The following is a 24,069-nucleotide window of genomic DNA, read 5'->3' as shown; positions in this document are numbered from 1 at the left end:
TCCAGATTAGAAGGTAGGAGAAAATTAACCAGACTATCCTTTACAGAATCGGATAACCCCAAACGGAATTGACTCCTAAGAGCCAAATCATTCCACCCAGTTTCCACTGCCCACCGGCGGAATTCGGTGCAATACACCTCCGCATCCCTTTTCCCTTGGCGCAACTTACGAATCGCGGTATCGGCAGACTATGCACGATCCGGGTCATCGTAGAGAATGGCCATGCTGTTAAAGAAAGTGTCTAGGGAATAACAAGCAGGGTCAGAGGAAGGCAGCCTGAGAGCCCAAATTTGGGGGTCACCCAAAAGCAGGGTCATTATGAACCTTACTTTCTCCTCGTCAGATGGGAAAGAATGAGGAAAGAAACTAAGGTACAGCTTACATGCCTCTTTGAAAACAAAAAATTTAGTGCGATCCCCACTGAACCTTTCGGGGAACACAATTTTTGGTTCATGGGGTTTTGATGAGTTACCCCAATTGGCAGAGGTACTCACAGAAGGTGTTGGAACCGGAACAGACTGCTGCTGCGAAGCTTGCGTACCCTCCAGCTGTCGGGTTAGATTGTGAAAACCCTGTAGGAGGTAATTTTGCTTCTGTTCATGATCCTCCAAGCGCTGTAACAGTGTAGTAAGAAGCACTTCGGTGGTAGTTGGAGGAGCAGCAGCGGCAGCAGCTTCGTCGTGACTTTCGTCCTCCATGGCCCGTGATAATGTCACGGCCAGCACCCAATACCAGAACAGGTGCCAAGTACCCTGGTCTCGGCTCGGCTTCACCAGTAGTGTGACCACCGTTGGGCTTCGGGAGGAGCCCTCAGATTACTTGGGTGCCATCTGGACATAACGAGGGGTACAAGGCAAGATGTTCTGGCTAGCAGAGGGGCACGGCAGGTAGCAGAGTCTTTTGGGCCGAAGGTCACGGTACAAATGGAACAGGCAACAGAATCGTCAGACAGGCTGGGTCGAGGCAGGCAGATAACAAGAATCGTCAAACAGGCAAAAGGGTCAAAACCGGGTGATCAATCGAAGGGTTAAACAGTAGAGAAGTCGTAAGCAGGCAAGGTCAGGATCCAGAATTCAGAATAGTCAAAATAGCCAGGCATGGGTCAAAACAGGGATCAAACAGATTCAGAATACAGCAAAAGCTCAGAAAGCACCAGGAACGAAATCCTATCATGGGCAAAGTCTCACAGCCCTAATGGGCTTTAAATAGTGTTTGAATTGCGCGCCCTTGCACGCGGACGTCACTACGTCAGCGCGCCTGCGCCTTTAAGAAAATCCCTAGGACGCCGGCGCCTGCGGCCTACAGAGCCGCTCGTCGAGGCGGGCGTCCCCGCCGAGGGGGCGACAGGCGTCCCTTTCGTCGTCCCCCCTAGACCACCAGGTATGTTCGTTACAGATACTTTAACATTTGGGAAAAATTCTCAATATGGTGCCAAGAGAAAAGACTGAACCCTGATAAAGTAACAGAGGTTCACATAATAGAATTTCTACAGAAGGGAGTAGACATGAAAATAAGTATTTCTACTCTCAAAGGACAAGTGACGGATATATCTCACTTTTCAGGCCCATCATGGGCTCAGAAACCAATGATCAGAAGGTTTTACCTTGGTCTCAAGAAACTTTTTCCAGTAATCAGAAAACAAGTCCCTCCTTGGGATCTCAGTTTGGTACTGGATGCACAAACGGGTGAACCATTTGAACCTATTTCGACCATACCTCTAAAAGTGCTGAACTTAAAAATATGTTTCCTATTGACCATAACCTCAGCCAGAAGAGTAGGTGGGTTACAAGCGCTCACCATAGCATAAGGAAAAATCACACTCTTACAAGATAAAGTGATTTTAAATAAATTTATTCCAAAAGTAATGTCAGAATTTCATACCGCACAAGACATTGTGTTACCAATGTTCTTTTCAAATCCAAAGACACCTACAGAACAGAAATGGCACATGATTGACGTGGTAAGGTGTCTAAATACCTACCATAACAGTCAAAAACATCAGAAAATCTGACTCTCTTTTGATAATTCCTGAAGGCAAGAAGGTTGGAACTCAGCCTTCTAAATCGACAGTGGCGTCATGGATCAGAGAATGTATCAGAATAGCTTATGCTTCAAAATCCAGCACAGTACCCTCCAGTATTAGAGCACACTCTACAAGAGGCATAGCAGTGTCTTGGGCCTTCCAATCCAAGGCATCTTCAGAGGAAATATGCAGAGCAGCAGTCTGGTCATCCTTTAATACATTCATCAATCATTACAAGTTTGACATATTATCTAATAAATCTGCAGCATTTGGTACAGTGGTTTTACAATCAGCTGTTGGTCTCGAATAAAAGTCCCTCCCTAATATGTGTGTTGTGCTTTTGTACATCCCTTTCATTGCCCACTACCATGTGTAAGGAACAGGAAAAACAAAAATCATATCATACTTACCAAGATATTTTTTTCCTGGACTGGCACATGACAGTGGGCAAAGCTTCCCACCCTCGTTTGGGGAGATTAAAGGAGTCAAAAGATGGTGGCCGGGGCGGAAGCGAGTCATTTATTGCTATTTCCTGTCCAATTTGCATGGCAGGAGGGATTAACCCGTTCATAGCCCAATGCCGTGTTCCAGTCCAGGAAAAGAAAATCTCGCTTCTGCATTAGCAGACAAAGATCATGGCACACAACACTGTATCAGTATCAGAAAGGGATCTGTATGAGAGCACACACATTAATACATATCTTAACACACTTCCAGAGTGCACATCCAATATGGCATTTGCTTCTGAATTGATGGGTTTTAATCTGGTACACCCAAGGTGCTGCGGAAAGCCTGAAACTACAGTAAAAATCAGCCCTGTCAAAAAAATCAAAGCAGCCCACATAGAAATGTGTGCTGGTCTTTTACTTATACACATGCATATTTTATATATATATATATATATATATATATATATATATATATATATATATATATATATATATATATATATATACACACACACACACCATCTATCTCTCTCTCTATATATATATATATATATATATATATATATATATATATATATATATATATATATATATATATATATTATATATATATATATATATATATATATATATATATATATATATATATATATAATATGCAGGAAATTATGGCAAAAAGAAAAATGTTCTTTATTCAGCTCAACGTTTTGAGCCCTCACAGGGCTCTTCATTAGGAGTATATAACAAAATATTATGTACTCCTGATAAAGAGCCCTGTGCGGGCTCAAAACGTTGAGCTGAATAGAGAACATTTTTGTATTTGCTAAACAAATCATATGAGTGCTGTAATTTCCTGCATACCTTATACAATTTTCTTACGAGCACCGGGGTATCCAGTATATCTATCTAGCTAGTATATCTATACATATATATATAGATAGCTAGAGGCTCCATGCGAGGGACGAAATGTTGATGTAATAAATGCTTTATCTTTTTGAAGAAAATCCTGGTGTACATCAGCTTTTTCTGCCTTTATATATATATATATATAAAATTATGAAAAGGACCAGAACTCCGTTTTCAAAAATCACGATAAAACTGATAATTTTCATAATTATCTACATATTATTTGACCAAGCACCCGGAAAATGGAAATATTGTGACAGAGTCGGGTATCACCCAAGCCATAATTTATATATATATATATATATATATATATATATATATATATATATATATATATATATATATATATATATATATATATATATATATATATATATATATATATATATATATATATATATATATATATATATATAAATCCGACCTGCACTCCAATTTTGTGATTAATTAAATTGTTTCTATTGTGTGTATATATATATATAATATATATATATATATATATATATAGTGAATAAAGTACCCCCTCTTGTAAAATATAAGGATATTATAAGTTACCGAGGAGTTTCATGACCATATAAAAACACGAGGCCGAAGGCCGAGTGTTTTTATACAGGTCATGGAACTCCGAGGTAACTTATAATATCCTCATATTTTACAACTGGGGGTACTTTATTAATTATAATACACAAATTTTAGTGAGTCATGTGACAGAAATTACATCACTACTCACCGTTTATAACTGATGACATCACTACTCACCGTTTATAAGGATATAATTTACAGGATATTCATGGCTTTTGTGTATTATATATAAATAAAAGAAATTAGTTTGATTCACAAAGAATTGGAGTGCGGGTCTTTTCAACTAAATTGTATATATTAAGTTTGACCCTGCACCTGTTCACATCAATGAAAGACTGGTTTTCGAGTGCGGCTGCTTACTAATGAGTAGATAGACAGACAGACAGACAATAAAAAGATAGATAGACGGACGGACAGACAGACAATTATGAAAAGGACCAGCACTCCATTTTTAAAAATCACAATAATTTATTGTAGTGTATATATAAATACTTGGTAAAAGTGGGAGAGTAAATTAACAGTGGCAGATAGTTATAGTTTGAGGGGGAAAAAAGCTTTAGTCTTTTACACTATTCTCCAGGCACACTGTTTGGCTGGGGGGGGGGGAGTTTGAGAGCAGAGGGGGAATCTGGAAAACAGCCAGCCACAAACTTACCCAGTTTTTTCAGAGCCCAGATCAGTATGAGGCTGTCTGCAGCTGTTTGGTTGTTCTGGCGCTCCTTTGCTCTTCCCTGACAGAGGAACAGGCAGGAGGCGGGGCCTCACACTGAACTCGATCCCGGCAAACTTCAGTCACAGTGAGCAGGAAGAAAAAGCTGCTCCTGGGTCCTAATGGTGAGCGATCTGCCGGCCCTGTGCTGCCCCCACACCCTCCCTCAGTCTGAGCAGCAGTCAGCAGGGCAGTCCTACACATTACAAAACTTGCGCAATGTTTACTAAGTGCTGCATCTGTTCAGGGAGCCGGCAGCCCACTTAAACAGAGCCTAGAGCAGCCCTTCGGGCAAATGCCCGAACTGATACATTACCAGTCTGGGCCTGCAGTACAGGCCACCTAAAATTGCTGCTTAAGTCAATGGGAGACATCAATGAATCAATTTGGTGATGTTTGTAGCCTTCCTGATTTTCAAGTTTTTAAAATTCAAATCTAATTTGATTCGAGTTTTCGGGATGATCCTATTCACCCGAGTTTAAAAAATTAAATTTTTATAATAAATTTTGATTGGTCGAATTTCAAGTTCATGGGAGTTTTAAAAAACTCACACGAATTCGAAATTTGACCCTTGATAAATGTGTATCTCATTCTGAAGATTACTGAAGCTGCTGAATATGGCGCCCGTGAACTTCGATGACTGAATCTGCACTGAAGGGTAAGTAAAAAGCTAGGGGCATTTGCCTGGGGTAACACTTAGGCTGGGGGAAAGGGGGGGTCTATGTAGGGTAGGGTTTTTTTTAACTTTTGGGATTGCTTCTCCTTGAAACTACAAATTGAACTATGGACTGATTGCCATCTTGGACTCAGGAAGGCATTTTTTCGCCTTCCTCTGGATCAACTAGCAGTTAGGCAGGTTATATATAGTGACGTGGAAATTTTTCATATTTCGCCATATGGCCCGATCATTCCGATTCCCATCCAATTTGTGTTCATCAGGCATGACTGCAGCATGCCGGGTGTGGCGCCGGTTGGGATTGAGGAATATGGACCACTGAACAAAGGTGTACTTTTACAAGATCAGTACAAGCCATGCTAAGATCACTGTGTCTGTGTATATGTATATTACCGGGGGAAGTGCCTTTTGTCCTGGTGTCTTTTGTTTGCCTAGGGAAGTCTACCTTCCCCCCCCCCTTCTATGGACATGTGTCTGTGTGCTGGTTCCACCAATTGATTCATAGCATAACATGCTCATTGATTGGATATATTGTAAGACCACCTTTTGTCTTGGTCTATAATAAGCCACTGGCCATTGTAGAAGGAGGCAGAATACTGGACCCCAGCTAAGAACGACTGCTGTGATGTTATTTCCGGGGGATTGCGCAACATCGCCACACGATACCTCAAGGTTTCCGGATCGATTGTCCATTAAGACAAAAGATCATTTAATTCTACGATAACAGATGGCGAGTCTATGGCAGGAGGTTCAATTTTTCCCTTAAGAATTAAAAGGAGCCATATCTTATTTCGGGCAGCAAAAAAAGGCCAGCATTGAGGTAAGACCTTTTTGTTTTGATACTCTCATATTTGAGAAAGTTTTTGCTGTCTGCAAACTGGTTTGTGGTCTCTAGGCTGCTGGAATCAGGTAAAAATCTACCAAAAGAACCTTTTGGGTGTATGTGTGGTGTTTTTCAGTATTAACTGCCCAGGTACTGGTTGGGGGCATATCTGCATAACTGCTGTGGGGTTTTATTCATTTATTTATTTTTTTAACCATAAGGGACTGTGATTGCACCCTGCTGGAGGATCTGTGAGTGATTGAGACCAGTGGAGGGAGTTTCTGTGTATGCCGGGTGGTTGTAGGATAATCTTGTAGCAGGCAGATATGGCCAACAGTATCTAGAGGGGATTTAGAATCATTGTTTTTTTTCATTTGTGTTCATTTTCTGTCTGTCAACTAAGTGGTGTTTGTCTTAAAATTGCGACTCCTTGAGAAAATCTTTTGTTTGGGAGGATTGTATTGCTTTTATTATTACAAGTTTCAATATTGGAGGTTGGGTAACAATCCGACCAATCTGAATTACAAACCAAGTTTCTAGCCCTTGCTGAGCGCTGAACAGGGGGAGCCTACGCCATTTTGAAATAGCACATGTGCCAGCGGCCATTTTGTCTTTAAGCACATGTGCCAGCGGCCATTTTGTCTTTGTTTTTGAAAAGGTATATTGGGCTATTGGTGGGAGACACATCCCCTGCATAAAACCCTAACAGTTGTTCTATTGTATATAATAGATTTTCATCTTACATTTCATAAAAGCAAAGTTCTCTTTGAACTTTTTGGAACATTTTTTACATTTTTTGTTATACCTCTCTGCTGTTCCCTGCAGTCTATTGACTCCTACTTCCTCCGGGATAGGGGGTTTTCCTAAGGAAGAGACCATCACATGGTGTTGTAATTGTCCTTTTGTGTGAGTGAAGGAAGAGTGTTACATGGTTTACAACATAAGGCTATTTGTTAACTAGCTGTTTCTCTTTTTATACTCCTTGTTTTCCTGCTCTCTCTTTATTTTCCTCTCTTTATTTTCCTCTCTTTATCCTTCCTTCCGTCCTTTAATCTCCTCATCTCTCTCACTTTTCTCCATTTCTCTCTTTTAAAACACTTTTGCTTACCCACTCTCTCTCTCTCTGTCTCACCTTGCTTTTGGCTAGCCCTCTTTTCTGTTTTAATCTATTCTCAAACCAACACATTCTCTGTAGGTTTGGTTGGAAGACATCTTTTCAGTCATTGGAAGTCTGGTAGTGTAAGATAGCTGCTGTCTGCTTATGAAAGTTGCTGTTAGGAAGGAAATTCCTGTTAGTTACGACCATAAGGGCTGTGCTGCGAAGTCGGACTGTATAGGGTGAAAAAACAGTGAACTGGTTAGCTTTTTGTGAGGAGAAAAAGTGGGCCCAGCCTAATCGGGTTCATCAATTGTTGCGTGAGCTTTGTTCTCTTTTCTCTTCCCCTCGAGGTCCATCTTAAGGGTGGAAGGTGTCCGTGGTTTGTATCAAAGCCCGGGGGTGGAGTTTGTGGGGAAATTATTGAGGACTGTTCCCTTTCTTGTTCGCTTTCTTGACTTTTCGTCACTGAGTGACCAGGTGTCCGCGGTTCGTACCGGAAGCTTGGGGGACGGAACTTGGGGAGGTGAACTGGGGAGGGGTTTCTCTGTTTCTATCTGTTTTTCTAGCCACTTTCTCTCAAAACCTGACTGGGGTGACCAGGTGTCCGTGGTTCGTACCGGAATCCCTAGGAAGGTTCAACTATATCTCCCTTGTTCTCACTTCCTGTCGCTCCCTCTCACTTGCTGTCAACACTCCAGGCATTGGAGACTCTTATCCTGCAGTCAGGGCACTGTTTTGAGCCAATTTAGCACGATGGATAAAGAAGCTGTCCGTGGTTCGTACCTGTCCGGATCCCTCGGCCGCTGATCCTTCTCTCTGAGTGGGCTACGGTGGATAATGACCGTGGTTCGTATTTGAAGCCCTAGAGCTACTCAGAGGACGAACAGGTAAGGATCGACGGCGATCTGTGCGGTGGACGTAGACACTGTAGGTGGACGCATCTATTTAGAAAAAGCTCGAGACTCGAGTATGGGTGTAGGGAAATCTAGGGAACAGAAGGGTACCACTTCTGAGTTCAGGACGGCTCAGCAACACATGAAATCCACATATGGAGGAGGGACTGTTAAGCCCCTCAAAGATTGGCACAAATGGTCTTAGAATGGTCCATCCCTAAGGAGGGGACGTTTGAGGTCTGGATCTGGGAAAAGTTCGTCCGTGAGTTCCACTCCAGACTTCAAACACATGGGTCTTTAGAGAAGGCCAATTTGTGGTTACAGGAATCTACCAAGCTTCAGCAGCAGGGCATTCAAAAGTCTCAGACAGTAAGGTCAAACATAATCATGTACTCCCGTCCAGCCAGAACTGTATAAAGCAATAATGATAAGGATGAGACAGAGCTACAAACAGGTTTAAATTTGCTAGCAACACAGGTCATCTCAACAGCCTCAGCTCATCTGTCTCCATCCCCACATCCGGAATCCGCAAAAGATGCCTCTGACAAAACGGATTACTGCCGCCTTGGAAAATCCGATTTGGTCATCTTATATGAAGCCAGAGGTATCTCTATAATAGACAAATCCAAATTATAATGCATAGAGGCCTTGGAAAGGGATGACTTCCAACAGGGCCCTGAGGGGGATTACAGGCGATACGGGGGGGCAACTGAGGGATAGACTTTGGGACGTCTACGGGGTTGGGTTTGATGGAAGCCGGAGTCAGCTCATTACCAAACTTTGGCAACTAGACGCCAGTTTGAAAGGGCAGGCTCCATCTAAGGAACCGGCACCTGTGGCCTTGGGGTCTAGGCCTGCGGCCAACCATCAGAGGGTGGAGCCCCTATATCCGTCCCGGGCCACCCTTGAGGAAATTTTGACAGTGGCAGGTCCTCTCCAATCCCCTATGAGTCCTTATACTAATTTATCACCATCCCAGAGGGCCCCCGCCGAGGCTGGTCCACCCTCCGGGTGTTTCCAGTCCGAGTACAGGAATGTGAGGGACTTCCTGCACAAAACGCCACGAGCCGTATCACCTGGCACGTGCCTTTTACTGCGGGGGAGATCAGGGAGATTTTAAATGACCTCCCGGATCACAGGACGAACCCGCGTGGGTTCGCTAAGAAAATGGGAGTCAATCAGCTAAGCTATGGGATGAGCGGAGCAGATTGTGCGCGCATCCTCAGAGCTGCAGTAGACAAAGATGTGGCTAATGACATCATTTACAGGTGTGCAATAACTACACATGAGCAGCTCACAATGGGGGGCAAGGAATTCTGTAAGCAACTGACAGACAAAATGCCCACTATGTATAGTGTTGTGTCCCCATTCCAATTTATGACAGCGATCCAGGGCCCAGATGAGGACGCCTCAGTCTATTGGCGGAGGTGAAAACAAGGGGTAACATATGCAGGGTTTGAGCCAGGTCCAGATGCCCCAGAGAACACCCAGCCAGTATCGCCCATCCATCTAATGTTAAAAGCTAAATTTCTGGCTGGATTGGTGCCTAAGCTAAGAGATAGGCTAATGGTTGCACGACCAGAGGCCCATTCTATGAGTTTCCACTCCCTTATGGCAACAATCCAGGCCATAGAACTGGACCTGCATGCCAGGAAAGAGGCCAAGTCGGCCAAAATCATGGCAGCTCTTGAGCTAATAGCCCAGGACCCCCATCCCTATCCTAGGAAAAAGAAACTCCCCAAACGTACTAATATAACTTGTTTTAATTGCGATCAAAAAGGACATTTAGCGCGCCACTGTCCAGAAAATGAGGACAAGAAAGAACAAAATTCTCCTAGTCCTTATAAAGTTGTTCCTGACCGGCCTCACGCACATAACCCAAACCCGGGGAAATCCTACCGTAGTACGGAGGGCCCCCCGGGAACCTACCATTTCATACTAGACCCTGAAACAGTTAAAACCATCGGAGCTGCTACACAGTCCCATAGCTTCGCCCACTAGGGGAAAGGCAAACCGGTGTCGGCCCATGTCAATCTATTTCTTGAGGAATTGCCATATCCTCTGTCCTGCCTCATCGACACCGGCGCAGCCAGGACTGTTCTAAAAAGACAAGATCTAAAAGGCAGGATTCCACTCTCTGGCAACACAACCCCCACCATTGGGCTTACAGGTCATCCAGTGACTCTTAGGGAGATGAAACCATTGTACTGCAGGTTAGGTCAACACACCGAAGCAGTTAGATCTCTATTAGTTTCAGATGATGTCCCTATCAACCTATTGGGAGCAGACATTCTGTTGGAGATTCAGGCCAACATCACTTATACCCCAGAGGGTGTTGTGGTAACTAGTGCACTCACAGACAAGTTGCTGTGTGCAGTGGTGGCAGTCCTGTATACTGGAGAACCTGGTACACATTTGTCCCTGGATGTACTAGCTGAGGTAGACCCTAAGGTTTGGGCGGTTGACAAATATGATGTTGGCTTGCTGCCAGTACCTCCAGCCACTATACGGATTGCCCCCGGTTGCCACAGTATCCTCTGATTATAGCGCAGATGGACAGTCTCAAGCTCCAGATTGATAGATATCTCCAAATCGGGGTCTTAACCCCAACACAATCGCTCTGTAATACACCTTTATTTCCAGTCGCAAAAAAATCAGCCAAGGGTCAGGAAGTCACTTACCGACTGGTCCATGATCTCAGAGCCATTAACAAAATCATAGTCAGTGATGCCCCGTTAGTGCCTAATCCTCACACATTACTTGCGTCCATCCCTCCTAAAGCTTCGTACTTTAGTGTTATCGACTTGTCTAATGCCTTCTTTTCTGTTCCACTAGATCCACAGTGTCAATACCTCTTTGCTTTTTCGTTCCAGGGTAGACAGCTGACGTGGACCTGGTTACCACAGGGGTCCATGACTAGCCCATCGGAATATAGTTGCAAGCTAAAGGTGGTATTAGACCAGTGGGTGCCAGAGGATCCGGAGGTCGCACTGTTACAATTTGTGGACGATCTATTAGTTTGTTGCCCGGACAAGGATTCATGCTACAGACACAGCTACAGAAGGTTATTTTTCTAGGCCACTGTATCTCAAAAGGGACCCGACACCTGACAACACAACGGATACAGACTCTCAAAGACTTCACCCGACCTCGTAATGCCCGACAGTTGAGAGCCCTTCTAGGTCTGATCAATTACAGCAGAGATTGGATCCCTAATATTTCATTCAAAATGGGCCCTCTCTATACTTTACCCTCTCAGACACCATTTCAACTAACTGACGAACACTGGTCAACCCTCCAGGATCTGATCCAGGAACTCTCCAGGGCCCCGGCCCTAGGTCTTCCCAGCTATGACCTATCCTTTTATCTCTTTTGTCACTAAAGCAAAGGGCATGCCACTGGGGTACTGACCCAATTACATGGATCCAGGTATAGACCCATCATGTACATTTCCACTGAATTGGATCCAGTCATCAAAGGTTCACCTGGGTGCGTCCGAGCTTCCGCCGCCTGTGCGGTGTTATTACAGAAAGTTGGTGACATAGTTTTAGATTCCCCTCTAACCCTTCTCACCCCACACTCTGTCCAAGAGATTCTCAACCAGGTCCAGACCAAACATCTTTCAGCAGCACGTCTGACCAAATACGAAGTGGCTCTCCTCACCCCAACTAACCTCACACTGAAACGATGTACAATCCTCAACTGTCTTGAACTCATGGAACTCGAGACAGAAGCAGTTAGTCCTGTCAAGAGAGCTCCCCTTCCGGAAGCAATAGACCTTTTTGTAGACGGTTCCAGGTATTACACATCAGATGGTAAACCTCACACAGGATACGCTGTAACAACAGTTGACAAAGTAGTAGAAAGAGGCTCTCTTAGCAGCCACATGTCGGCCCAGGAGGCTGAATTACATGCATTGGCCAGAGCCTGTGAAAAACATGAAGGTTTAAGGATCAATGAACACACGGACTCGAGGTATGCTTTTGGTATAGCTCACGATTTTGGCCCAATCTGGAAAGCTAGAGGATTCCTCACTAGCTCGGGGAAACCTGTAAAACATACCGAAATGATCAATAGATTGTTCATAGCATTCACTCTTCCTTTAGAAGTGGATATCTTAAAGGTCAAAGCTCACACCACAGAGACCACCATGGAAGCCAAGGGCAATGCAATGGCAGATCTGGCTGCTAAAGAAGGAGCCCTTGATCCCCCTCCCCTGTCTCTAATGCTAGCTAAACCCACTAATGTGTCTCTCGAGGAATTTGAGAAGTTGCAGGCTCAAGCGGAGAGTACAGAGATCTCTAAAATATCCACTGACACGGGCAAACCTTGGCCTGAGTGTTTGTCTATTGCCCTGTACTCTGTGCGTAATGCCCCAAGACAGCCTCACGGGCTGTCCCCTTATGAGATTCTGTTCAGGAGTAGGCCCAAGACGGGATTGTACTTTCCCCAGCAGCTGTCGTCTTTACATTCTCAGTTGACGGGGTATGTGCAGTCTCTTCAGCGGGAACTCCAAAAGATACATCATAGAGTTCATGAATCTATTCCTGATCCAGAGTCTATAACCGGTTTGCATTCTATCCAACCAGGTGACTGGGTAGTCATAAAGAAACATCAGCGCCAGGGACTAGAGGCGAGATACACCGGGCCTTACCAGGTTCTTTTGACAACATCCACCTCCCTTAAGATCGAGGAACGTGACGGGTGGATCCACGCCAGCCACTGCAAGAAGCTGCTGAACTATCAAGTGCAATGATCAGGTGCATTGTTTCTATATACACTTGTTGTTTAATGTATTTTGGATACTGTTATGAGGAGTCACATCCGAATTTACTGTTCAAGATGCATTTACAATTAGCAAAGACAGCAAATAGGTCCAACTGCTGGGTGTGCTCCAAACCCCCTCCGAGCCAGAGCATTCCGGCGATGGCGGCAGTACATGCCCTTTATGACATCAGGGTGGGCATGAGAAAATTTAGTCCTTCAGGTAGATCAGCGGAACGCCATCTGTCCATAGAATTTAATCAGACATTCTTAGATGGTAATGTCACCTATGGTCTTGATGTCAGCCCCGAGGCTTGTACTAGACTTAGCAGACCCGTGTGGGTATCTGGTCAATTAGGCCAGCCCGGGATTTGTTTTAATATCAGCTCTGGTTTTGGAGCCAAGTCCCTGGGGAGGACCGAATGCCCATCTGGGATAACCATCCAGATCGACCATAGAATCCCTGACGGTAACAACCTAACCACCAGACATGATTATGTCTGCTGGGGGGGAGGGTGTGACATTCAGGAGGGTGCAGCAATCCCATTATCCATCCAGTTGCGCAATGCCCGTAACCGTAACCCCAATGACCTTTGTGTCTCATTAACTGGGCCCTATTACTTTTTGTGCGGCCAGGCTGCCTATAGAGTCGTTCCCCCTGAATACTAGAGGTTCATGCTCCATAGTCAGGTTAGTCCCTGCCTCCCACATTGCCGACAGTCACAAGGACCTGATGGTGCAGAGGAGGGTGAGTGTGGGAAGAAGGACCAGGAGAGAGCTATTCTCCGCAGGGGACCGTGCATGGGCATGGTTTCCGGCATGGACCGGATGGGGTATAGAACTTATGAAGCGGCTAAATAATTTTTCCATCATAATGGACGAGATGTTTAATGAGAGAGTCGAAGCCATGAGAGAAATTTCTTCTGAACAACGACAGCTGAAGACCCTTCTGCTTCAGGAGAAAATGGCTCTCGACTATCTTTTGGCATCAAAGGGGGGTTTCTGTGAGTTCATCGGGGAGGATTGCTGTACCTGGGTGGAAGATACTGGGGACAAGGTTCAGGCCCATCTTGACAAGGTGAAAGAGTTACAGGGACAAGCACGCGCTATTGCAGAGGTGGGTTGGAACCCCTTTAAAGGTTTAGGGGGCTTCAGTGATATGTTGTTTTCTATTGGATCATGGCTTAAAGAAGTTGGAGTGTATGTCCTGATGCTGCTCTGCTTTCTTTTCCTCCTCTATGTGACGGCGAGAATGACCTGTTGTTTGGTGAACCAAGTTGCAAAGAGCCGTGCAGAGGACCATGTGATGATTCCATAAAGAGCCATCGCCTGAAGCATCTGGAACCCTTTACCTCAGGAAGATCAGCACAGGAAGAACCACCACCTTTTTTTTAACACAAACTATGGACTGTCCCTAAAAGAACCGACTTCTTCCCTTCTTGGAGACTTTTTTTTGGGCTGTTCTTCTCAAAGAAGACATAACCAGAAACCTTGTTTGATGACATCACCTCCCTGAAGGCCAGTCTGGACCTCATGATCAAGATATAAAGAAGATCAAGAATATTAGGCCGGTTCTTCTTGTTAGTGCATTTGTAGTGTAGCATGTTCCCTTTTCTTTCTGTACCCTTTAGACGCTTTGGTTGGAGTGATTGTAGCGTTAGGAAGCCGTTGCTGTGACGACATATGGCGAAAAAGGAGGGACTGACGTGGAAATTTTTCATATTTCGCCCTATGGCCACCACCGATGTGGGATAAGCGTCTTAACGACCGACATTTGCACAGTCGCCCGATCATTCCGATTCCCATCCGATTTGTGTTCATCAGGCATGACTGCAGCAAGCCGGGTGTGGCGCCGGTTGGGATTGAGGAATATGGACCACTGAACAAAGGTGTACTTTTACAAGATCAGTACAAGCCATGCTAAGATCACTGTGTCTGTGTATATGTATATTACCGGGGGAAGTGCCTTTTGTCCTGGTGTCTTTTGTTTGCCTAGGGAAGTCTACCTTCCCCCCCCCTCCTCTATGGACATGTGTCTGTGTGCTGGTTCCACCAATTGATTCATAGCATAACATGCTCATTGATTGGATATATTGTAAGACCACCTTTTGTCTTGGTGTATAATAAACCACTGGCCATTGTAGAAGGAGGCAGAATACTGGACCCCAGCTAAGAATGAACTGCTGTGACGTTATTTCCGGGGGATTGCGCAACATCACCACACGATACATCAAGGTTTCCAGGTCGATTGTCCATTAAGACAAAAGATCATTTAATTCTACGATAACAATAGGGTTGCCACCTGGCCGGTGAAAACGATGGTTGATCCCAAGGTTATTAATACATACCTCCCAAGTGTCCCGGATTAGGCGGGACACTCTCGATTTTACCTGCCAGTCCGGCCGTCCCGGATAGCAGGTGAAGATGTCCCACTGATCGGATCTTCCTTGCTTCTTCCGGAGCGGCAGAGGGGGAGCAGTTGTAGGATTCAGTAATTCAGCGCCAGCAGACACAACAGTGCGGAGAGACGGTGCCGAGGACGTCGATCGCGGTCTACCAGTAGATCGCAGGATTGTTTCTGGTAGACCGCGACCTGCCAGGAGATTAAACGGCACTTCCTGGCTGTGACTTTAAAAGTCTTGCGAGATGAGACTTCCAATGCTTGCTTTGTGCTACAATGGGCTGTGTCAGGTTTGGGTGCTGATGAATGGAGCTAATATGCTGCATAACCCAGGTGATACACATTTACTGCAGGTTTAACAGCAAAAGCCATGTTATGATAAAGGAGTTTTTAATGGAGATGAATGAAATATCAATAACAGTATAAACTGAAAGATACAACCTGGGTAAAGGCAAAGCAAAGTCCAATAAACAGGCGGAGAAGGTCTGGGCAGGCAAGCAAGGTCCAAAGAGAAGGCAAGGTCAAAGGCAGGCAGCGTTCAAGCAGGGTCGAGATAACAGGCCCGAAGGTCAAACCAGGGAATCCACAGAGAAAGGAATCAGGAACCAGGTGGGAACAGGAATCAGGAGTCAAGGCAGGGAACACAGGAACCAGGCAGGGGACACAGGAGTCAGGAATCGCAAGTAAGGGGCTGGATCGGGCTCAGGAGCTCAGATAATCAAGCCAGGATCTTAGGGCAGGGACAGGCTTATAAAGGGTCATTAATTGGGAATGGAAGACACATGTGGATAATGAGGCAGGGGAGAAAGAATATATTTCAAGTCTGTCCAGAGCAGTGTCTAACATGAGGACAGAGATCCTCCAGTGGCTCACCCTGGTAATGCAGAACCTCCCAACAACAGGGACCATGGTTTGATTCCTGGCTGTTCCTGACATTACCCCCACCCAAAGGATCGACCTCAGGGCGATCCCAGGGTCAGGTGGGTACATGAGTTCAAAGAGAAAGTTCCTTTTAGAAAACTCTTGAAATGATGCAGTAGCTAGATTGTCCAAGCAAGCATTCAAACGTCTGATTCATATCATCGTCCACAGTCAAAGCCAGATAATTTAAAGTGGGACTGAGAAACCAATGGGAAAACTGTATGGATATGGACAGGAAAACAAAGTAAAAAATGAATATTCTTAAATAGACTTGAAACCAGTGACAATAAATGAATCCAAATAAACTAAGAGCCAAATCAGAAGAGGAGTTGCCGGGGTCAGGAGCCAAAGAGGAGTTGCCGGGGTCAGGAGCCAAAGAGGAGTTGCCGGGGTCAGGAGCCAAAGAGGAGTTGCCGGGGTCAGGAGCCAAAGAGGAGTTGCCAGAGTCAGGAGCCGAAGAGGATTTGCCAGAGTCAGGAGCCGAAGAGGATTTGCCAGAGTCAGGAGCCAGGGGACCACCTGATACCACTTCTGGAACCGGGGGACCACCTGATGCCACTTCTGGAACCGGGGAACCACCTGATGCCACTTCTGGAACCGGGGGACCACCTGATGCAGGAGTCCAAACAGGTAAGTTGCCAGGATCGGGAGCAAAATCAGAAGAGTCGCCAGGGTCGGAAGCCAAATCAGAAGAGTCGCCAAAGTCAGCCAGCAGAGCAGAAGAATCAGCCAAGGCACCCATTACAGGTGGCGGACCAGCAGAGGCACCCATTACAGGTGGTGGCTTGCCCAGGACAACAGGAAGACCATCATGAACAGCAACAAGACTGGTAGACTCTGGAGCACCAGAACTATCAGATCCCGTAGCAGGTACGGCAGGTCTAGAAGTGGATTTGTCCTTGGGCCCAGAGGCCACAGGTCCTCACAGACTGAAGCCGGCAAGGCTGCTGGCTCGGAGGCTGGAAGCGGCAAGGCTGCTGGCTCGGAGGCTGGAAGCTGAAGTACTGGCACAGGAGCTGCAGACGGGACCACTGGCACAGGAGCTGCAGACGGGACCACTGGCACAGGAGCTGCAGACGGGACCACTGGCACAGGAGCTGCAGGCTGGAAGGCTGCAGGCACGGGAGGCAGCTTTCGGGGGACCGGCACGGGAGGCAGCTTTCGGGGGACCGGCACGGGAGGCAGCTTTCGGGGGACCGGCACGGGAGGCAGCTTTCGGGGGACCGGCACGGGAGGCAGCTTTCGGGGGACCGGCACGGGAGGCAGCTTTCGGGGGACCGGCACGGGAGGCAGCTTTCGGGGGACCGGCACGGGAAGCCGTCACTGGGACCGGCACGGGAAGCCGTCACTGGGACCGGCACGGGAAGCCGTCACTGGGACCGGCACGGGAAGCCGTCACTGGGACCGGCACGGGAAGCCGTCACTGGGACCGGCACGGGAAGCCGTCACTGGGACCGGCACGGGAAGCCGTCACTGGGACCGGCACGGGAAGCCGTCACTGGGACCGGCACGGGAAGCCGTCACTGGGACCGGCACGGGAAGCCGTCACTGGGACCGGCACGGGAAGCCGTCACTGGGACCGGCACGGGAAGCCGTCACTGGGACCGGCACGGGAAGCCGTCACTGGGACCGGCACGGGAAGCCGTCACTGGGACTGGCTGGGAAGCCGTCACCGGCTGGGCTGCTGGAACCGGCTGGGAAGCCATCACTGGAACCGGCTGGGCTGCTGGAACCGGCTGGGAAGCCATCACTGGAACCGGCTGGGCTGCTGGAACCGGCTGGGAAGCCATCACTGGAACCGGCTGGGCTGCTGGAACCGGCTGGGCTGCTGGAACCGGCTGGGCTGCTGGCACAGAGCCTGGGATGGGAGAGAAGTTTGGCTGGGAAGCCGGCCGTGGTATATTAGAAAAAGAAATAAACTGTGGTTCAGGCCTGAGACCCAGGGAGGCTGATTTATGGAAAGCAACAGGCTTAGAAGCAGACTGGGAGATAACTGGAGAGTGCATTGCAGGCAGATACTGGGAGACTGACCGACCCTTAAATTTAGTGGTAAATGCAGTTTGAACTTCGTCTGACTCCACATCTTCCCAGTCTTCATCATTACAGGCATCATAGTCACTCTCGTCATAAATATCCTCCCAATAACTTTCCTCTTCCTCACTCTCATCATAGGGTATAACAGGTTGATAGATATTTTTGAGGCCAACAAGTTGGGAATATCTTGGCACTGGAGGGGTAAATTGAAATGGCTTAACAAAGCCTTGAACGACAGGAGAACTTGGAGGATATAATGTCGGAAGGGACTGGCAATAAATCACCCGTGAAGGGTGTTTTCAAAAAAGAAAGAAATGAACAGGGGTCTTCCAAAAAGTGAGCTTCTTCATCAATGCAAGCCTCTGCCCACTCTTGTGCTTTACCCCCTAAGAGGAATATCATAACGAGTCTGCTCTTCATAGAGTCTGGAGTCTGCTTGACAAAAGGAATAGAGGCAAATTTCTTACATGCGAGTAGAAAGTCAGAAAAAGTTCCCTCTTCTCCTTCATATTTTTTAACTGATGAGAGCCACTGAGCAGAGAGTTGCAGTTCACCCTGTTCAGGTGATATAGAGGGGTTAACAGCAGGCTCCTTATTGTGTGGCTTGATTATACTGTCAGGTTTGGGTGCTGATGAATGGAGCGTATATGCTGGATTACCCAGGTGATACACATTTACTGCAGGTTTAACAGCAAAAGCCATGTTATGATAAAGGAGTTTTTAAGGGAGATGAATGAAATATCAATAACAGTATAAACTGAAAGATACAACCTGGGTAAAGGCAAAGCAAAGTCCAATAAACAGGCGGAGAAGGTCTGGGCAGGTGGCAGGCAAGCAAGGTCCAAAGAGAAGGCAAGGCAGGCAGCGTTCAAGCAGGGTCGAGATAACAGGCCGAAGGTCAAACCAGGGAATCCACAGAGAAAGGAATCAGGAACCAGGTGGGAACAGGAATCAGGAGTCAAGGCAGGGAACACAGGAACCAGGCAGGGGACACAGGAGTCAGGAATCGCAAGTAAGGGGCTGGATCGGGCTCAGGAGCTCAGATAATCAAGCCAGGATCTTAGGGCAGGGACAGGCTTATAAAGGGTCATTAATTGGGAATGGAAGACACATGTGGATAATGAGGCAGGGGAGAAAGAATATATTTCAAGTCTGTCCAGAGCAGTGTCTAACATGAGGACAGAGATCCTCCAGTGGCTCACCCTGGTAATGCAGAACCTCCCAACAACAGGGACCAGGGTTCGATTCCTGGCTGTTCCTGACAGGCTGTTACGGGAGCATCAGGGCTATCGCTAACAAAGGGTTTTAACCTGTTCCCTGCAGAAGGAAAAAAGCTGAGCTGTGACTAGGAAAGGGTTAATGTGGGCTCTCCCCTATTGTGATTTCATTAGTGTCACCTATGGTGGGAACAGGTGGGCTGCAGCAGGACCTCATTGGGTGCTTTACATGTGGGTGCTAAATAGAAGGTTAGGCAGGCACCAGTGTAGGCACTGGATCTTGCATTCTGCAACCTCACTTACGCATTAACTTTGTCATCATGAGCAAAGTTGGAGCCTAAAGACATTGGGTGCTGCTGGAGAGCAATGGGTTCCACTCCTCACTCATATTAACTGTTAGTAGGCTGCCACACTATGATTCGTGCAGTCAAGGCTAGAGTTGGGGGGGGGGTGAGAGGGGCCCTTGCAATGCAGGAAGTTTGCCCCCCCATTTACATCAATCAAGGATAGACAATCTGCTGCACCTTCATCTGTACTACAACTCCCATATAACCCCCACTTGCCAATGCTGATAAAGGGAATGGTAGATAAAGCATGGAAATGAATATAGTATAAATAAACTATTTTTATCAAGGTAAACCTATTCTACATAGTATTATAACCATTTTATGGGCTTGGAATACTTGTTCTTGTGCCGTATGGTAGACAGCCCAGTATTTTTATCAAGGTAGATCTCCTGATGGGGGTCTGGTGTCGAGAGTAGATCCCAGAGTAACAAAGTCGAGGCACCCCTGGTCTACACTCAGTGTCGGACTGGCCCGGCGGGACACCGGGAAAAAACCCGGTGGGCCCCGACCCTCGTGGGCCCCCGCCGGGCCAGGCCCCCTCCCCCGATGCTTGTTTTTTGAAAAAAAAAAGGATCTTCGTGGATGCGCAGTGTGCGCATGCGTGCAGACGCAGCGCCGTGCGCGCATCGCCGTGCAGACGGAGCGCGGTGCGCACACAGAGGGGGCCATCGTGTGCGCATGCACACTGAAGGGCGCCGCACGGCGCGTTGCAGCAGGGGGACGGGGGCTTGTAGGGGGGCCCCGGACTGGAGTCCCGGTGGGCCCCGGGCCCCCCAGTCCGACCCTGTCTACACTGACATCAATGTTCCAGGCACAGATTCTTTCCCCTCCTCTCTCCCCACTAGCCCTGGGCTAAGGCTGTAGCTCTCTAGGTGTTGGCGCTGGGAGTTGTAGTTCAATAACCTGTGGAGGGAAGCCAGTTGCACTTCAACTTCTACATCCCCCTTAGTAGGGACTGCCATACAGCTCTCCCTGCCCATTTAAAGTGATAAGTCTTATTTACAATTTGTAAAATGAACACAGTAATTAGGGGGTGTGGCCACAAAAAATGGGCGTGACCACAACAATTTTGCCACACTACACGCACCACAACTTCTTGTCCCTCTTTTGCTTACCAAAATGTTGGGAGGTATGTTAGGGAAAAAAGATAAATATATAGGAAACCCAGTATTTTTTTTCCAGAAAAGGTGGCAACCCTAGTTATATATAGGTTTAAAAGGTTGAACTTTATGAACTTTTTTTTTTTCAACTAACTTACCTCCAATGTTAGACCTCATTCTCCATTCACAAGCCCATCCACCCCCCCCCCACGCCAAAAATAATGGCTCACCTCCAGCTGCAGTGCATGATCTCATTCTCCCATCCACCCGCATCCCTCTCACCCAAAAATGAACAAGTACAAAATGCCTAAAAGATTACAATTTCACCTGGCCCTAGTTTGCGCAATTATTTTAATTTTCGGTCGAATTGGGAGAACAGACCCGGATGGAACACGGGCACACAGGCAGTGTTGGCAAGTATTTGGAATTGGAACTGAGGGGGCGGAGGGCAAACAACAGTAAAAAGTTTTTTTCGTTCTGTAACAAGAGTACGTGGTACGAGTAGAGGGAACACAGATTATCAGCGCACATTCAAGATTGTGTAACACTAAATTACACAGTCTCTGCTCGTCACTCCCACAATGCAGTTACGTGACGCGTCACTACGCATGTGCGTAATACATGACGTCAGAGTCTCGCGTGGTTAGACTTGCGGCTTGGGTATTTTCTGTAAAAGACGAGGCAAGGTGCTTGCAGTTAACAGCTTAGCAGGAGGTGTAAGTAGTGATTAGGGACCGTGGGCTGTGTCGGGAATAATAAGCGGCATTGTTGGGCAGTATGTACGTACTCGTGATTAACAGAGTCCTTTTCTGTTAGTGAACTGCAGTCTTTGTGAGAATGAGAGCTAGGGTGACTTGCATGACCTTCTCGGATTTACCTTTCAATACTGCTAGTTTTGACACTGAAGTTTAGTCCCAGTAAGGCGGCACAGGGGATTGGATAGGGTACAGGGTGAAGTTTAGCCTTCCCACCCAACATATCCATTCCCCATCCAGCTGTACCTAGACTGAAAGTCTCTGTGAAAGTTATGATTGGTTTTATTAGTTGGGGTTTTTTATGAAGTGCGCATGATACCCCCACCCTACATGAAAACATTAATTTGTCCAAGTACAGCACATCTGTTTTATATTTTGAATCTAATCCGTAGCTTTTAAATATTAATATTTAGGGACAGATTTATCAAAATGTGCATTTAGAGCTAAATAAATAAAAATACATCTATGGGATTTTTAGAACTGTATCAGATGGTGAGTTCTAACTTTCACCCATTGATCCCTTAAAGGGGTTGTTTACCTTTAATTAAACTTTTAGTGTCATATCCTGAGACAATATGCAATTGGTTTTCTTTTTTTTTTATTTGTGATTTTTGAGTTATTTAGCTTTTTATTCAACAACGCTTCAGTTTGCAACTGGAATAGGAGAGGGCATGAATAGAAATATGTGTAACAGTACAGTACATTTGTAGCCTTATAGAGCATTTGTTTTTTTTTAGATGGGGGTCAATGACCCCCATTTGAAAGCTGGAGAGAGTACGAAGTAGAAGGCAAATAATTAAAAAAAATATATATAAAAAGAAAAAAGAAGTCCTTTTGAAAAGTTGCTTTTAATTAGCCGTTCTATACCATACTAAACTTTAATGTAAAGTTTAACCACCCATTTAAATAAAAATCATTTAATTGTCAGCAGAATAAATATGGCATCTGAATCTTGTAATAAACTTTCTCAAACTTTCAGCAGACCGTGAGGATGCTGGGTGCACGTCTCATCTATAATGCTGCTAAACGACCAGGTTTGTATGTTGTCATGTTCACAGGTGTATACTGCTTTCTATGTGTGTTTATATATGAGTTCTATGGACATGCTTTATTAAATACAGCCCAGGTTATCAAAAACACAGTAAAAAATAAAGTTTAACATAATGTGGTACTTAAGTATACAAAGAGCGATGTTCCATACCCCAAGGTAAATTATAAATAGATTCCTTTTGTGGTCCCATTGTTATAATAACATTACTGACACCAGAATAATCTTTAATGGAGATGGCAGGAAAAGCTTCCTTTAAACACATGAAATAATGAGGGTTTACTGGTCAGAACAAATCTTCATTCATGTCTTTCAGCAGCATTTAGACTAACCTTGCATAGGGGGCTTTTTTTCACTTTTCTGATCTATTTATCATTTAGTGTTCATCTAGAATACATTTACATGTCCTCTCTATTTCAATTTTATTTATTTTTTTGTTTGATCATCAAGTTACCAGGAGGCTTCCAGACCTGCTTATCGCCTCAATAGGGGTATTGGTCCTTTTTGCCCATGAAGAATAGGGAGCCATTGTAGAGTGAAACTCAAATGAAAATGCTCGACTCTCCCCTATTCCTTTAGCAGACATCAATGCAACCAGAAGACCGCTTTTAAAAAGAAGTGCTTAAATGGATTTTCTGTTGCTTTTCATTTTTTATAGTTTCTTAGGAAACTATTGCATACATGAATATTTAATAAGCTTCATCATGCTGAAATAAGAAACATTCTGTATATAGATTTAAAGGGATTGTTCACCCTTTTAGTATGATGTAGAGTGACATTCTGAGACAATTTGCAACAGTTTTTTAAATTTTTTATTAGTTGTAGTGTTTGAGTTATTTAGATTTTTATTCAGCAGCTCTCCAGTTTGCAGTTTCAGCAGTCTGGTTGGTATGGTCTTGATTACCCTAGCAGCCATGCATTGATTTGATTAAGAGACTGGAATATGGATAGCCAAGGACCTGAAAATAAAGACAAGTAATCAAAAGTAGCAGTAACAGAGCATTTGTTTTTTTATATGGGGTCAGTGACCCCCATTTGAAAGCTGGAAAGCGTTAAAAGATGAAGGCAAGTAATTAAAAAAAAAACTATAAAAATTAATAATGAAGACTAATTGAAAAGCTGCTCAGAATTGGCCCTTTTTATAACATACTAAAAGTTAACTTAAAGGTGAACCTCCCCTTAAGGTTAAAGGTGAATCGCCCCTTTGAAATTCTCTATCAATTCTGAATAAATTAGATCTATCATCACTCTTCCACCCTTCCTAGACGTTCTTTGAAAACACAGCCCTCCCCAAAAATGTCAGAACAAATATGACAATTTCT

General features: G+C 45.6%; 2 protein-coding genes across 8 annotated transcripts in view; both read left to right on the top strand.

Annotated features, from left to right (window-relative positions):
• The first annotated feature begins 4,544 nt into the window (after nt 1-4,544).
• Nucleotides 4,545-13,392, top strand: LOC108696320. Of its 5 annotated transcripts, XM_041569110.1 has the most exons (3): nt 5,923-6,165; nt 11,034-12,645; nt 12,750-13,392. In XM_041569110.1, exons 2-3 carry the CDS (start codon nt 11,603-11,605, stop codon nt 12,751-12,753), a joined length of 1,047 nt encoding a protein of 348 aa, XP_041425044.1. In that variant the 5' UTR covers nt 5,923-6,165; nt 11,034-11,602; the 3' UTR covers nt 12,754-13,392. The 5 variants fall into 5 exon arrangements, with proteins under 5 accessions (XP_041425042.1, XP_041425044.1, XP_041425040.1 ...); XM_041569108.1 differs by lacking the exon at nt 5,923-6,165 and adding an exon at nt 4,545-5,327 and having other exon boundaries at nt 11,034-13,392; XM_041569106.1 differs by having other exon boundaries at nt 11,034-13,392.
• Nucleotides 13,393-21,302: 7,910 nt separating this feature from the next.
• The window catches only part of ndufs8.L (NADH:ubiquinone oxidoreductase core subunit S8 L homeolog), a 29,189-nt gene continuing 26,422 nt past the window's right edge, over nt 21,303-24,069 (top strand). Inside the window, exons 1-2 of one of the 3 annotated variants that reach the window (XM_018224543.2) lie at nt 21,303-21,357; nt 22,679-22,733. In XM_018224543.2, coding sequence (XP_018080032.1) covers nt 22,691-22,733 — 43 coding nt within the window. In that variant the 5' untranslated portion in view covers nt 21,303-21,357; nt 22,679-22,690. Of the gene's footprint in view, nt 21,358-21,545; nt 21,661-22,678; nt 22,734-24,069 lie in introns of those variants that run through there. The other 2 variants (XM_018224541.2, NM_001093862.2) reach the window with 2 other exon arrangements.

The sequence above is a fragment of the Xenopus laevis genome, chromosome 7L, assembly GCF_017654675.1.
Source record: "Xenopus laevis strain J_2021 chromosome 7L, Xenopus_laevis_v10.1, whole genome shotgun sequence".
NCBI lineage: Eukaryota > Metazoa > Chordata > Amphibia > Anura > Pipidae > Xenopus > Xenopus laevis.
Note: the sequence above shows the minus strand (reverse complement) of the source record. Positions and strands in the feature narration are given on the sequence as shown.